The 14,187-nt window shown below is 36.4% G+C and overlaps 3 protein-coding genes across 4 annotated transcripts in view; 2 read left to right on the top strand and 1 right to left on the bottom strand.

Moving 5' to 3' along the window:
* fam20cl (family with sequence similarity 20 member C, like) overlaps window positions 1-14,187 on the top strand; it is a 588,191-nt gene that overhangs the window by 38,110 nt on the left and 535,894 nt on the right. The window lies entirely within an intron of this gene.
* Window positions 3,866-5,341, bottom strand: LOC147838523 (uncharacterized). Its single transcript, XM_087304464.1, has 4 exons — window positions 4,943-5,341; window positions 4,587-4,667; window positions 4,438-4,503; window positions 3,866-4,329 (listed from the first exon to the last, which is right to left on the bottom strand). The coding sequence occupies exons 1-4, from the start codon at window positions 5,289-5,291 to the stop codon at window positions 4,076-4,078; spliced, it is 750 nt and encodes a 249-aa protein (XP_087160590.1). The 5' UTR covers window positions 5,292-5,341; the 3' UTR covers window positions 3,866-4,075.
* Window positions 11,289-12,406, top strand: zgc:171781. 2 transcript variants are annotated; one of them, NM_001109845.2, is given in 6 exon segments: window positions 11,289-11,340; window positions 11,498-11,587; window positions 11,700-11,747; window positions 11,865-12,000; window positions 12,137-12,240; window positions 12,320-12,406. In NM_001109845.2, coding segments are annotated over 6 exon segments (420 nt in total). In that variant the 5' UTR covers window positions 11,289-11,312; the 3' UTR covers window positions 12,334-12,406.

Genomic DNA, 14,187 nt, shown 5'->3' with positions numbered 1-14,187 from the left:
ACATGTTTAGTTGCTAGCTAAATAAAAAAATCGTTTTCCTTTTTTATTAAACCATTTAGTAGGTTTTTTTTTTCATCTTTGTTTATAATTTTTTTGAGCAGATTGAGGTCTGTCATGGGTCAGACATTTCAAAATACAATAATTAGTATTGGGATACATGCATTTGTCTATGTATTAAATGTCTTTTTCCCCATTTCATGTTGCCTAAATATTTTGTAATAAATAAAATAATACAATTTTTTGTATAAATAATTCCAGAGGATGAAACAAAATGCACAGCAACAACCAGAGTGAGCCAGAAGATAGCAGGAGAAGTACTGAAGAGAATGACAACCATGAACAACAGTGAGTTATCCTTCTTTCACCAGCTAACTGAGAACTTGGATTAGGTGAGACACTCTCAATAGTTTTATCAGTATTCAGTCTGTTTTAGTTTATTAGGAATACATAAAACAAATAGTCTAATCTGTCCTGCAGTGAATCAACCCATCACAAATGCTACAATGTTTTTGTAAAACCTTGTTAGGGAAAAAAATAAACAGGACATTCTGGTTAGTTCTCTTTTAAACATGGTAGTGAGCAGGTTATGAGCAGGAGCCAGTTGCTCAGTACCAGCTGAAAACTACCCCAACCCTGCTGCCATGCTTCAAAATAATTAACCAGTATATGATTCATTTTTTTTTAAACAAGCTTCTTCTATGCTTATGTTAGTCTGTTTGTCCTTATCCAGAGTTCTTCATAATCCTGGACTGGGCCAAATCCTGACCAGATGCTGTGGTGGTCATGGAGGAGTGAATCCTAAAAGACACATGTGATCAATGAGTTTCCGCATTGATCCAATGGGCCAGCCTGACCACCCGCTGGTGAACTTTCAAGCCTCTGGTGCCTAGACTGCGGCCTTGCACAAGTTTGGCTAGAGGAGAACTGGTCGTGCCCAACTGAGCCTGGTATCTCTCAAGGGATTTTATTCTACACTTTCGTCAGTTGGTGAAGTTTGTTCCATGCCACTGTCGTCACTGGATCGCTTGGCTACGATTGGTGGATCGGTGGATTTGCTCTTCAGTGTTTGGACTTTCAGCAGTGACATTTACTGCTTCAATTCTGAAAACTGGACTGAAGCAGCTTCAATTTACAAGAACTTCTATGTTAAGCTGCTTTGACATCATTGATCTACATTGTAAAAGTGCAATAGACCTAAAGATGAATTGCATTTGAACATGTGAATTCAGACCTTGTTGAGCATTTGACACCAGAATTAGTAATATTTTAAAGTTGGGTTGTTTCTGAGTCGGCTAATAGTTACAAATATTTATTTTTCCAACAATATGCAATTCAGAAGTTTAAATTTTTATTGTACATGTATGTTCTAGTGCTTTGTGTGATTTATTTATTTTTAATGTGTTGATTTTATTGCTTAATGTAATTTTCACACATTTTCCTTAAATGCTTTAAGCATTATTAATGTTTTAAAGAATGGAATATTTTGTAATTGTGTCTGGTTTAATGTCAGTAGTACTTAGTACAATTGGGTTTTTTTTTCTCAACAATATGCAGGTCAGACACTTAAATTAGTTTTGTACATGTATGTTAATGTGCTTTGTCATTTTCAATGTTTTTTTTTCTTAAAATAAAATATTTTGAATGATTGAAATGTAATGTTTTTACACATTTTTAAGCTTGTTTTAAGCATCTCCAATGTTTTAAATAAAGAGTGTTTATTTTGTTAATATTTTGTAATTGTGTCTTTTTTGGGTCTATAGTATTAAAATAATATTAATAAAATTATATTATAAAATATTTAGGACAAAATTAAAAGGTTTACAGTAGCTAACGGTTAACTTAGGTTTTTACAGTAGTTAACCATTTTCAGACACTACAGTAACATGCTGTAAACGGATTTACAGTTGTATACTGTAAATCTAAAATACAGTAACTTACTGGCAACAGTGTTGCCAGTAAGTTACTGTAAAAACCCTTTGAAATGTCTAACAGTGTACTTGTCTATTACAATAACTGTTTGATTCCCCAAAGCATTAGAGATGTTACAGACAACGATCATTACAACTGTGTACTAGCAAAACATTTCCCTTGGTACCCCTATGGCAAGCCGTTGTGACTTATATTCATTATCAGGATATGTATTCTTGAATTTAACTATTTAATTCTTGATTTCAACAATCAACAGTCTTGCTATCGACAAATCAGTTATTGATATCAAACAAGCGAAATGTTGATATCAATATTACATTTCAAGTAGTTACAACACAAATACTTGATATCGGCTATGATGTCACCATTCACAAAAATACAAAAATACAAATGTTGATATCAAGAATTCAGACTTTTTTATATTCACAATTTACATTTCAATCTTGATATCAAGATTTTATATCCTCTTATCAATAAAAGACAAAACGGCTGTTCTGGCAAGCTGTTTATACTTTTTTATACTTTTTTTTGCTTAACAGGAAGTTAATTCTTGAAAGCAGAAATTAAATTGTTTATATCAGTTGTCACATGTATACTAATGTTAATGTCTATTCTTGATATCAACAATTGAGTTGTTACTAGTAAAAGTATAAATTCCTGATATCAGGAACTTAATTTCACTGGTAGCAATGGTCACTCTTGACAACTGCAATTATATTTTACCATGTCACATTTGTTATTTCTGATATCTAGAATGTTTTTCTGATATCAACAATTAGGGAAGTAAATTTTTGATATCTAAAATCACTAGTGTCACAAGTAACAATTACATTCATGATGTCAGAAATTAACATTGTCACTAGTGGGAAAACAATTGTTGATATATAAAAAATGAACATCTTTACTAGTTGAAAAATGTTTTTTTAATATCAACAATTTAATTCTTGGTATCAAGAATTACATTTTCATATCAACAATCAATTTATTGATAGTAAGAATTGCATCTTAACTATAAAGAAATAAATTGTTGATATCAACAATTAAATATAAATGGCAGTCTATGGTGACATTTATCTAGTTTATAAAAATGTAATTGCTGATATAATAAATGTAATAGCTGATATCAAAAATTAAATTATTGCTATCAACAATTTTCATTCTTGATATGAACAATAAAATTTTGGGTATCAATAACTGAATTGTTGATAGCAATAATTTAATTGTTGATATCAGGAATTCATATCCTGAGAATGAATAAAAGTCAAAACAGCTTACCATAGCACCCCAGCTATCCAGGATAAGAGAAATTGCGGAAGGTATATGTTTCATTTGTAATTTCTGTTGTTTTGGTGTCTGCCTGCACCAACATCTGACACCCATCCCGAACACATGTCCCCACAGTTGTCTCAACATTTGTATTTTGGTGGAGAGCAATGATAGAATGCACATCCAACAAATTTGGATCTAGAAATGTTATAATGTGTCTAGTTTTAAATAACATGTTGTAGTTTACGTGTTTCACTATTTCCAAGAACTGCATTTAAGGTAATAGTTATACATGTACAGTTTCTTGCAGAGACCAACCAGTTTGTTTTGCCTGTATACTTTCTTGTGAGTCTTGCTGGGGCCCCTTTCATGAATCACCATACATCAAATAAGCCAAGTCTTGACCTGAATAGAAGCTTTTTACATATAAGAAACCCATTATCAGGTATGACGGTTCATGCCAATGCCTACTTGATTGGCTAAATCATTTGACCTGAATAGGACCTGCTTTACATCTCAGAAGACAATTAGGCATACTTGTCTATTACAATAACTGTTTGATTCCCCAAAGCATTAGAGTCGTTACAGACAACGACCATTACTAGACAACAGTTAGCAAGCATATTTTTATTCAACAATACCTGTTTTGATACCCCAAATAAAAATTTACTTTTATTCATTAAGAAAAGAGCTTTTATTTATGATAAATTATTAACAATAGTGCAAATTACGAAGGTGCAACACAACAAACAAAAATAACAAAGGTGCTTAAAAAAATAAAGGTGCTTAAAAAAATAAAGGTGCTTAAAAAAATAAAGGTGCTTAAAATAACAAAGGTGCTAAAAGTACTTTATAGCAGATGTCACTTGGACAGACTGCTCTACTTTTTTGGCAGAAGAGCAGCTGCCAAGCTACCAAGAATTGAATTTAACACGTCAGAGTCCTTCTGCCTTCTATCCATTTCTTTTTGCTGTAATTCCATATAAGCTGCCAGCTCCTCCCGTCGCATCAACATCTCTGCTTCTCTGTCCTCCCGTCTCAGTTTCTGTTCTGCCTCTCTCTGTTCTTGGTTCTGCTCACGAATGTACTGCATAAAGTCCCTGGACAAGGAGGTTGCCTTACGCTTTCGAGATTCTGTAGAGAAAAAAAAATGAACAAAGTAAGCCTCAAATACAGGATACTTTTTTATGCACATAGGCTTACTTTTGTGAAGTTTACACAATAAATATAAACTCTAAATACCTGGTCGTGTCCTCGGTGGAATGTGGTGTGATCCCCCTCTAATACCGGTTGTGCTGTCATGTCTCTCTGTAATATACATATACAGGAATAATTATGTACTGGCAAAAAAAGGTTCTCTTATTTTGTCTCATCTGTGTAATCAAACATACCAGGGGTAGATGAAATAAGTGGTTGCGATGGACCATCCTCCAGTTCACTCAACTCCATGGCAGTGTTGTTTGATGGCAAATCTAGCACACACAACAAAAAATAAAAATAAACATATTAGCCACTAGTATCATGTCAGCAGTTTGGTATGTTACAATCTAGTTAGTAACATAAAGTAGCTTCGAAAGAAAAAAAACTCTAACACATTTTAAGTTTGCAACATTTATTTTTACATAACTACAAAGCACCTTAAGAAAAACATTTTAATAGCAGAGTAAACAAATAATATCTTTATATACAGCAGTAAATAATATATCCTTATGTATACAAAATTTTTTCCATTACTTTGTTTACTTACCGACAGTAAGGTTAGCTGCCATCGAATCTCTGGTGGTCTCCCCACTAACGGAGGGTCGGTGACCTAGCACACCGTCCATGATTTCAAACCACGGGAAATTTTTCCGGTGGGCGCCGCTCTGACCATTGTGGATTTTGATCGCTTTATACTGTGCTCGCAATTTCTTCAATTTCTCGCGGACTTGTACCGTTGTTCGCTGAATTTGTGCTTTCGCTAGCTCAGCAACGATGTACTTGATAACGTCCTCATTTCTGCAAACGCCGTCTATTTGCCTCTGAACATTTTCCTCGGCCCAAATGTTCAGAAGAGCCCTGGTGTCCTCAACTGACCAGTACTGTCTGTTATCCATTTTTTTCTTTTTCTTAGTGAGTTGATCAAGCGCGTAAGCAAAACAAATGTAAGGGAAGAAAGCATCTTATCTCCTCTTTACCTGACAGGAAAACTCCGCCTTTGTACGTAACCCCGCCCCGAAGCCCCAGTTGGCCCTCCTTGGCCCAAGGTATTCGGCGGGCCGAAAAAGGCCGGCCGCTGGCCCCAAGGAAGCCCCGCTTTGGCCTGATTACGCCCCGGAAGTGATAGTGGAAACGCGACTGGCCTTGGCTCGCCCTGGCTCGCTCGCTTTAGGCGCGATAGTGGAAACGCGGCTAGTGACTGCTCATATCCACCCGTGACCAACCCATTTTTAAATATGCAGCCTGTTTTTTGATTACCGGACCAGCTCATTAACAGCAGCACCCACTAAAATAACTGATAAATTATGTGCTCCTATTGGGCCTTGTCACCCACGTGGTGGAACTCGTCATAAACAACGAGAAAAGATTGAACATGCTACACTTTTTGCGATGTTGTCGTGAGGTGTCGCAGGCATGGGATCGGTTGTCATGAACTATTCCACATTACAGGAGAAGAATCGATTAAATCTTGTGTCACGACGTCTATTTGTTGTTTACGGATCTCTACGACACCCTACGTCAAGAAAATCATGCCAAAATGATGTTATCTGACCGGGGCTTAAGATTGTGCATCTCATTTTTAAGATCCCTTATATTAGCTGCCACAAGGGATGTTTTCCCCTTACTGGAGACTTACATTCCTATCATCAATGCACTGCAAAACTTTGACCCATACTGTCAAAAGCACAATGGCATCAATTGAGCTAAAGTAGTTTCTGAGTCCAAAAGCTTCTGCCCTGGCCTCATTTGAAAGTCTGCATGTGTTTAGAATGGCATTTAGGGCCTCTAATACTTTCAGAAGGTGTTTTGCCACTGGTTTGACTGCAGTAATTTGAGCACTCCATCGAGTGTCACATAAGCTGTGCAGAGAGCAGCCTACAGTGTCTTTGTACACAGCCTATCATTCTGGACTGGCACTTACAAATCTGTACAGGTGATTGATGTAGCCAAAAAATGTAGATACTTCAGGGCTTGAGCTTGCAGCATGCACACCCACAAGATTCAATGTATTGGAGGCACAAGGTGAAAATGTGGCAAGACATATTTGCCCCATTATCATACCCTTGCCCCCTGCAATCACTCATGTCTTTCCCTTGGTGCACAAGCACACTCTCTATAATCCCTGCTATTTCACTTTCTGTTTTCTTGTAAAAGTCCCTGAATTCAAGCAATCTTTCTGTAATCTCATATGGTTTTATTCTAATGCACATACCATATGAGCACAACATTCTGCTCAGTGTGGGAAATGTCAGGCTTAGCATCACAAATTATCCCATAATATATGGCATCTTCCCTTTCCTTCAAGATTGTTTTCTGTACTATTTTGCCACACAATTCTATAAACTCATTTTAGAAGTCTGAGCTCAAATAATGAGGTAACCTGCTTTCTCTTTTGGATGACTTCACTTTTCCTAAGTGGTCTTTTAACAGTGGATCATAATGGGACAAAAGATCTAAAGTGCCTATGAAATTTCTATTGTGGACATCACCCAAGTCTTTTGCTTTACCTCTGAATGCTAAGTTTCTTGATGCCAAATGCAGAGTTACATCAAGGAGCCTCTTCAAGAGAGCTTTATTTCTCTCAATTTCAGACTGTAACTCACTCTGCATCTGAACGTTGATGCCACTTGCAGCTTTTTCAAGAACACTCCAAGTTTTTACATTTTAAATAGCAGTCCCTGTGAGCCTTGTTATTCTAGTGGTTTGGGATTTCATCATACATACAACACCACTTAACATCACACATCTTGCACCCCCGTTTGCTATCCAGAGAACTAAGAGAAGTTATTTTCTGTCCATGAGAGAAAAGAACACATGGCATGCAAAACAGAGCATCTGTACTCTCACTATAAATTAACCAATATCCCTTTTGATCTTTTTCCTACCATTTACTTACTTACTGTATTTTTTTAGGTAGTCTGAAATAGTATTCCTTGTGAATCATTAGACATTTCCCTTTCTTCTCTTTGTGTCAATTTACAAACGATAGTTGCTCTGTCTTTGTCACCTAATTTTGTAGGACACAAACCTGGGTCAGCTGACAGCAGGTCAGACTGCGGCTCATTACCAAAAGTCTCTATCTTATCTTCTCTCTGTCCCTTAAACTGCAAGTTCGTCTCTTCTTCCTCCTTCTCCTCTTCTGTGCTGCTGCTGCTATTGATAATCTCATGAGCCTCAACTGCTGTTTTAAGATCTCTTTCTGTGTCCTCCCTGAAAGACTGGCTTGAGGAGCATCCTGGCTCTGACATGATTAAAAGATAATTCATTTAAAACATGTCTGCATGAACTTTGAGATTCTGTTTTTACTATTCTGCTGATATTTGACTAATCAGTTATGTTACCAGAAATGGTCCACTGGGCAAAAAATAATAGTAATTATAATAATTAAATAGAATAAGATTGCATTTCATTCCACGGTAGCAACCCCTGATAAATAAAGGGACTAAGCTGAAAAGTAAACAAATAAATGCAGATATATATATATTTACTATACATAAGCAATGTAGATCTTTCGGCTGTCTTAGAGCCGTTGCTCGCTGCAGAAGTTGAGACTTGCTGATCTTTTTAAACATCGATGGAAGTGTCAGCCAATCAGATCGCTGTATGCAAATACAACAGCTCAGACAGTGGCCTATTGCTGACTAATTTCATTGGCTAACGCTGCTATGACGATCGCGTCAGCCCCAACTTTAGACACACCCTCTGTCAAGCGTTGACACTGAAGCCCCATGTGAATGGGGCGTAAGGGTTCTCTAAATGTAAATAATCAAAGTTCTCTTACATTTGCACATTGGAGTAAATAAACCACAGTAAATTCAGATAGAACCTTCTTATCCTGAAAAGTCATTTTCCTGTTGGAATTATAAGGTTCTGTCTGGCAGATCATTCCTTGAAGCATTACTTTTCAAGAAATACAATAAAAATATATATAAGTTGGTGTTGTAACAATATGTTGATGCTTGAGAAAATTACATTTTAGCTTTCTATAACATTTATTTCATGTTTTAGGATAAATATTTTGCTTGTTCAAATTAAGCATGCAAGGCTGTGCTAAATATTTGTCTTCAGTGTAGATGTTAATTTTATCTGATTAATATGTTAATATTTATTAAATGTTATGCTTTATATGAATTATTGAATTAAATTTATCAAATGATATGCCCCATGAATTAAATTAAGTATTTGCCCTTCAAGGCTTAATATTAAATTTAAAGACTTTAAAAGAAACAGACGATGACTAAATGAGTTTAATGAACACTGAAGTGTTTTACTGAATATATGTAATCAAATAAATATATTTCACATTTAATTTATAACTTTTTAAATATTCATTTCTTTTTCAAAAATGTAACATATTATCTCAATATTGGCGACACGGTGGCGCAGTGGGAAGCACGATCGCCTCATAGCAAGAAGATCGCTGGTTCGATCCTCGGCTGTGTCAGTTGGCATTTCTGTGTAGAGTTTGCATGTTCTCCCCGTGTTGGTGTGGGTTTCCTCCAAGTGCTCCGTTTTCCTCCACAAGTCCAAAGACATGCGGTGAATTAGGTAAGCTAAAATTGGCCATAGTTTATGTGTGTGAATGAGTGTGTATGGGTGTTTCCCTCTGTCAGTGGAGCAGTCTGGCCAACTGACAAAGAAAACTGATCCTCGTGCGTGCATTAAAAAAGCTGATTAGCTCACAGAAAAAACCTTATAGAGCTGAGCTAGAATTTGACTTTTTTGGAGATAAAACCTTTTTTTGTTTGTTTTTAAAATAAAAAGTCTTATAACGTAAACAACTTACAAAAAACATCACATAATGTAAATAAGTTGTCATTTAATAAGAATATTTTAATAACTCAATTTTGACAAAAATGTCAGATTGAACATTATAATTTTAAGGTGACGATATCACATCTTTACCTTATATACTCAACTCAGAAAAAAACAGCCATAAATTCAAGATAATAGAAGAGTCACAGAGACTCTTGCCTGATGAATTTGAGGTGTTAATCATCTCTAGATGGGGGGAACATCTGGTAGAGATATAATCAAAGCCAAAAACCAAATCAAAATCGTACCAGTGAAATATTACAGTGACATTAAGACCACTTTACCAATCCCACAGAGACATTTAAAATGATACCAAACATGAATATAGAGCTACAAGATACACCATATTAAAACCCTGGGCATTTTATGTGAAATGTGAGTGATCTGCTTAAAGGTCAAGAAGGGAGGCTTGGGGTGAAAGGAGAAGAGCGCATTCCTGCATTCTTCCCTGATATTGTCAAAGACATTCAGTCAGGAAGGTTTAATCAGGATGATTTTAATAGAACAGTTGAACAGCTGGTTTGCTGATTACTTCTCAGATCAGAAAGTCTATTGTTGTATTGCATAGCAATTCTTGTGGTCTTGTCCTATGAAATTCCATAAAAGTTCTTAGGGTCTGAAATTCTGGAGAGATTTAGACATCCTTGCATCTCCAGTCTGACGCATTCGTTTTCGTATAAATGGAAGTCAATGGGGAGAAAAGTCAAGGGTCATGGGTCAAGTTTCGCAGGTTGCTGCGGTGCAAATTTCAAGGTTGGTGAACTCTGAGCTGCGAAATCGCATCACTTGACTGTGTAAGACCAACTGAGGATCAAAACATGATATGTCTGGACAGAAATTTAAAACATGGATCAATAGCTTGCTTTTATAATGTCTAATCCTGTTGTTTAATCCAGCCATTTTTCCCAGCTCTGCACGACAGAATTTTAGGGATGGCAGACGTGAAACTGACGTTTCGACACAGTGTCGAGATCCCGAAGTGCAAGTGTTTCGAAACACTGCATCGAAGCATGAGCCGAAGCACCCAAGTCATGTGACTAAAATGTTTCGAAACACCTGGTCACGTGACTAAAGTGATTCAAAGCATGGATCAGCTTAAAAGCGTTTCGAGACCTGGCAAACCTTCATTTTGCTGCCAAGGTCAGAGAAAATCCTGTTTCATATGGCCTGGTGGACTGTGCGTGTGCTTGCTGATACTGTGCTTTGAATGATGTTTTGGGTTCGAATCCCGACGTGTACAAATACTCTGAAATCATGGTTTCATGTATTTATATCATGTTTCTGTTTTGTGTAGCCTAAATAGGATACAGCTGCAGTTACGCCATCAATATTGCATCATTTTTGTAACACTGTTAAACTATAATTAATAATTTTACAGTACTGTGATAGATGGGTTTAGGGTTTGGGTAGACATTAATAAAATACAATAAATGGAAAATTTAATGAATAATATAAATAATTCTTGATAACATCAGGCCACAGTTTCTGATCTAGCAACAACCCTTTTTTAAGACCAAAACAAGACATATTTATTCACAAATTGTTTATACGGATATCAGACCAATGTTGAAACAAAACGATACAAGAGCAAAGCATTACCAACCGGTATTAAAGCATTTCTAAACAACAAAATTATCCTGGGTTCGAAGCCACTATCCCTGCATGGTAATCAAATACTTTAACCACTCCACTATAATACCTGAAAGTTCAAGCATACAAAGTGGGGTTCAATGCCTCAATTTGTTCAACAGTTCTTTGCTGAAACAGTTTCAGTGCAATACATAAGAAAAAAGACCGTAGGTGTCACTATAGAGTTGGGTTTCGAAATGTTTCAAAGCTTCGACACATTTGCTTCGACTGTTTCAGTGTTTCACGAAGCCTTTTGCCCACCACTACAGAATTTCACACGCACAAACTCTAGTGTGACCGTAGCTTTAAACTGTTTAAAAACCTGTATCCGCTGGTCACTCCTCCTCCTGTTGTCCTCTGTGGGACTGCAGACCGGTGTGGCGCACAGGTGTCGCTCATTACCACTCACACCAGTGGCCTATAAGTATGTATCAGTAAAGACTGCATGCATAGTGGAAGACAACAGCAGAACCATGGGCTTTCTCAGTTTTTGTCTTACGTGTGAGTTTTTTTGTTGGGTTTAACAAGCAGATGTGCAGTAAATTTGCTTTTGGCTGTGTTGTTGTATCATGGGTAGTTTTGTATAACTTTTGTGCTGCTAATAATGTGATTAGCAGTGCTGGGTGTCTTGATCAGTTCTTCTGTGTTTGTTTTTCAGTGGTTGTACTGCATTCCAGCCTGCTGATCTCAGCAAATGGTGGTCACGGTCATGATCACTATGATTATGAGCACTGCCGGAGGTCTACTAGTAAGTGTTTCAGTATCTGTTTGTTTTATTATTTTAATTGAAAATGTCATTTGTTTATTTTTAGTTATAAGCCAGTATAATCTACCAGGTTAAGTGACTATTTATTTCTCAGACTCCGTAACTGCATGTGAGGGCTCTGTTCTGCGTCTGTCCTGTCCTGGTAAGATGAAGTGTCAACATCCATGAAATCAGTGTCTGTAAAATACGCATTTTAATGTTGGGTTTGTGGGTGGGTTTATTTTTTAATTTTTTCTCTCCCTCTGTCACCTCCGTGTAGGACATGCTAAGATCAAGATCCTTGCAGCAAACTATGGACGTACAGATAAAAAAACCTGCAATATAAATCTTTCACCTCGTCAAGTCCGAAACACCAACTGCCGTTCATCAAACTCTCTGCCCCGTGTGTCAGCAAGGTATATATTTTACAGTTATTTGTGACGTGCATTAACTAAGATCTGGTTGCCAAGGAGTCATTTTGAGCATGATTTGGCCACAGCTAGAATGAACCAACTTTATTCAAATCGGTGTCATGAATGAACTGTTGTGTAGGTGTGATGGACGTGAGAGCTGCTATGTACCTGCCACCAATGGTGTTTTCTCTGATCCGTGTCCTCGCATATACAAGTACTTGACAGTCAAATACTGTTGCAGGCGTAAGTTGTTAAACTGGGCATAAAATGCATAACTGTTTTGCTTGACCTTGTTTAAGCTTTGATCTAATTTCTCTTGCAGGTCGTTGGAGCTGATCTTGTGGATTTGGGCTTATTTTTCTGCCAGTGTCTCCTCAGCATTAACTTTTAATAAATGCCTAAATGGAAATTGTGTGTGGGTTTTTTTTTTTTTTTTTTTTTTTTTTCCCCCAAATAAACCAAAGATCCGTTACAGTAGGCCAAATGTTTGTGGTGAAATTTCACCAGACTGGTTCTAGCTGACAAAGGCAACAGTAGCTTTAAGTCCTAAATTTTGAATTCTTGTCAAGCACTGATAGATGAGCTGCTGAGTCTGTTCTGTCTGCTAAGGTTTACATGTTAAGCTCCAAATTAGGACAATAAAATATTGATCTGAATAATGATTAAAGTTCTCAAACATATATATATATATATATATTATTTTTTTCAAAAATCCAGACTAAGCTCCATACAGTTTGTGGAAATTGCTCTGTGACATACTTTTTGTACAATTACTCTCTGAAAGTAAGAACCTTTTCTTTAAAGCTACTGTAAATGAAATCTGTTTCCTGATTTATGTATGCTGAGCCTTGCTTACATGAGCTGAAAATATTTTTGCAGGTACAAGATCATTTAATCTTAATAACTGGTTTCTGGCTAATTTAATCCAAGTTAATAAATTAAATTAAAATGTCTGGATGACTGACTTGATTGCTGTCTGTGTTGTGAAGGACAGAACTGCGTAATTATACCAATGGTATGAAAATATTTTCAATATTGAATAATTTACAGTCTGTACAGGAGAAAGCAGCGCAATCTAAAAAGAGTCTTATATAATATTCTGCTGATAACATATTCTCTGTGTTAATAACTGACATGGTGTGTTTGTTATTGCATCTTTTCTACAATGTTTATAGTGTGTGTGTGTGTGTGTGTGTGTGTGTATATACTTTCTCTCTCTTTCTCTCTCTCTCTCTTCTCTATTATATGTATTTTTGATATTTTTGTTATTCATGTTATGAAGTGTTCAGTGTAAAACCGGAAGTCTTTTATTTTGAATTAATTACCATTACGGATATAAACAGACACGGAAAGATCGCACATGATCACGGCGTCCCAGCTATGCGGTCTGCTACGGACTAAAGGTTTAGCTTCTGGTTTGATTGGAGAACAAGGTACTGACACTTCGTTTAATATGTTTGTTTATATTGAGTTTATGTGATGTCTGTTTGTTTGTATATGGTTTTCATATTTGCTTTCATTTGGTTTCATTTTCTCTTTGTATACAAGCTCTTACGGTGTTTGCCGTACGGTGCAAGGTGAACGGTGTTTGGCCTATGGTATAAGTTTAGGGGTGTAACGATACACCATAGGCACGGTTCGGTTCACGGTTTTGGAGCCACGGTTTTGGAGCCACGGTACGGTTCGGTTTCTGTTTGCTGTGGGGTTAGGGTTGATGTCATGTTAACAGCAATGCTAAGGGACAATTCACTTAACAAAAAACATCTTAACTTTTTCTTTATAAACTTTGTCATCGCATTTTTAGTAGAGTCAGGATACCCGAGTAAACAATTAGAATTAAATAAATACCTCCAATATAGACTAGTCAGAAAAAAACTATTCTCTTTAGTGCAGCCATCTTAACTAAGTAAACTAAAATTAAATAAATAACTGCAGTGTAGACTAGTGAAAGATCTTCTTCAAAAACACCATAATATCCACATTCTCCGATGAGAGGCTTGATCTCTGTGCAGACACAGACGCTCATTTTTGATTATATGGTTTCATTTAGATAGGTTTCTGTTTAAATTAATGAAAAATATACATATAATGTGTTTGTAAAGTGTTTTTACATGACATATTCACCAGTAAAATACATTGCAGTTGTGTCTGAAACTAATGTTAGGGTTGTAGCCGCAGTGGCGTAGCGCA

Source organism: Danio rerio, chromosome 22 (genome assembly GCF_052040795.2).
Source record: "Danio rerio strain M-AB ecotype USA chromosome 22, GRCz13ab, whole genome shotgun sequence".
NCBI classification, from domain to species: Eukaryota; Metazoa; Chordata; class Actinopteri; order Cypriniformes; family Danionidae; genus Danio; species Danio rerio.
Note: the sequence above shows the minus strand (reverse complement) of the source record. Positions and strands in the feature narration are given on the sequence as shown.